The 1,695-nt window shown below is 35.9% G+C and overlaps 2 protein-coding genes across 2 annotated transcripts in view; both read right to left on the reverse strand.

Annotated features, from left to right (window-relative positions):
* Window positions 1–6: 6 nt before the first annotated feature.
* LOC100639915 (wall-associated receptor kinase-like 1) lies at window positions 7–1,616 on the reverse strand. The gene is made up of 2 exons (XM_019999719.1): window positions 1,446–1,616; window positions 7–1,390 (listed from the first exon to the last, which is right to left on the reverse strand). Exons 1-2 carry the CDS (start codon window positions 1,593–1,595, stop codon window positions 503–505), a joined length of 1,038 nt encoding a protein of 345 aa, XP_019855278.1. The 5' UTR covers window positions 1,596–1,616; the 3' UTR covers window positions 7–502.
* The window catches only part of LOC109580151 (probable serine/threonine-protein kinase drkD), a 2,849-nt gene continuing 2,754 nt past the window's right edge, over window positions 1,601–1,695 (reverse strand). Inside the window, exon 3 of the mRNA XM_019999703.1 lies at window positions 1,601–1,634. Within this exon, the coding sequence (XP_019855262.1) occupies window positions 1,601–1,634 (34 nt within the window). The remainder of the gene's footprint in view (window positions 1,635–1,695) is intronic.

Raw genomic sequence — 1,695 nt, forward strand, 5'->3', positions numbered from 1 at the left:
CTCCTTTCTTCAGTTGTTGCAACAAGTAAGAACGAATCAGTTCCAATTGAGTCTGATATGAAGGAATGCTGGCTAATGGTACAGACTGAAAGGATGAAAGTAATTCATTTTTTGATACAACAGTACTTTCAAGTGCCTCATATGATTTTAATGCAAATTTTTTCATTACTTCTGCTACTCTAATCTCACATTCTCTACGAACTTTATGCAATTGCTCCTCATAACTCTCTGTTGTAGTCAAAAGCTTTGCTTCATATTCTTCTTTCATTTTTGATAGCTTCAATTCATATTCTTCCTTCGTTTCAGAAAGCTTTGTTGAATAATTATTGTTTAATTCAATTTCCCTTTCCTCCTGTAGAGCCATGTTGTCTTGTAGTTCTGCAACTAGTTGGTCAACTCTGCTTCTAATGCCATCTCTTAGTACTTGAGTGGAATCAATAAATTCCTTTTCTTTTAATGAAATAACATTTTGTAGGCCTATCACTTGTAACGATGAAGTTTTTTAATCTGCTGTCATTTGTTCCTTTTCATTCTTTAAATCTTCATTTTCTATTTTAGTAGCAGCATTTTCTTCTTTTAATTTATGAATACTTCTCTCTGCTAAAACTAGCTTTTCCTCCATTTCCTCTTTTTCTTGAATTGCATCCTTTAGCTCTTTTTCTACTACTAACCTGTCTTTTATTTTTGGATATTCTGATAGAACCTGCTTTACAAATTGATAAGACTCAATCATTTCTGGTCTACCAGTAGGAGCATCATCGAGACAATCCCTTGCTAAAGGAAGAAGCTCATTCTCTTTTGGTATATCTTCAATGTAGCTTAATCTTCTATCCCATTCGGATACTTCTATGAAAGATTTCACCCTTCCTGGTTCAGGTACAAACTGGTTGGTTGGTTGAGGGAATTGACCAGTAAGTATATGAAGAATGAGACAACCATAAGAGAATACATCTAACTTGTGATCATATACTGGATTATCTTTAAGAGCTTCTGGTGGCATTACCATAGCATTACCAGGTACTGTAGTGAGGTGATTCTTTTTAAAGGTATCGACTAATCTTGATACTCCTAGATCTGATATCTTAGCTGAGTATGAAGAGGTCAGTAACACGTTATTAGCAGTGAGGTCACGATGTACAATAGCCTTAGGACGTTTACCATGAAGATAACACAAACCCTTAGCAACATCAAGGAGAATAGAATACTTCATTTGAAGTGGTAGCTCTTTTTCCTTCAGACATTGTGTGAGTGATAAAGGAAGATACTCCATTACTAACATTGGTAATTGTGAATGAGGAGGATAATAGACACCAATTAACTGGACAATGTTAGGATGCCTTTGCTCACTGTGAAGAAGCACCTCATCACCAAATTTTTTCAAAGTGTGCACCTATAGAAATGATTGGAGTAACACTATTAGATTTATGCCCATTTTCCTTTTATACCTGTACAATAGCATCATGAAGCTTCTTAGCAGCACAGGTTGTTTCACTAACTATTACTTCAGTAGCAACACCATAAGCTCCACGACCTAACTCTTTACCAGTCTCCTTTAAATCAGGCAACAGTAATGGCTGAAGTTGAGCCCTGTCCATTTTTGCTAGTCTTGCAGGAAGTAGATCGAGAGCTGATAACTGTGGATATTTTACCAATGGCTTGAGAAATGAATAATATCAAAGTCAAGCCCCATCTGCA

The sequence above is a fragment of the Amphimedon queenslandica genome, unplaced genomic scaffold (assembly GCF_000090795.2).
Source record: "Amphimedon queenslandica unplaced genomic scaffold, v1.1 AMPQUscaffold_13246, whole genome shotgun sequence".
NCBI classification, from domain to species: Eukaryota; Metazoa; Porifera; class Demospongiae; order Haplosclerida; family Niphatidae; genus Amphimedon; species Amphimedon queenslandica.

Bases quoted from the DNA above. Each gene is read 5' to 3' on its own strand.
- LOC100639915 (XM_019999719.1), bottom strand. From the start codon at position 1,595: ATGGACAGGGCTCAACTTCAGCCATTACTGTTGCCTGATTTAAAGGAG. The intron at 1,391-1,445 runs GTATAAAAGGAA...TCATTTCTATAG, and splicing joins TTCATGATGCTATTGTACAG to GTGCACACTTTGAAAAAATT.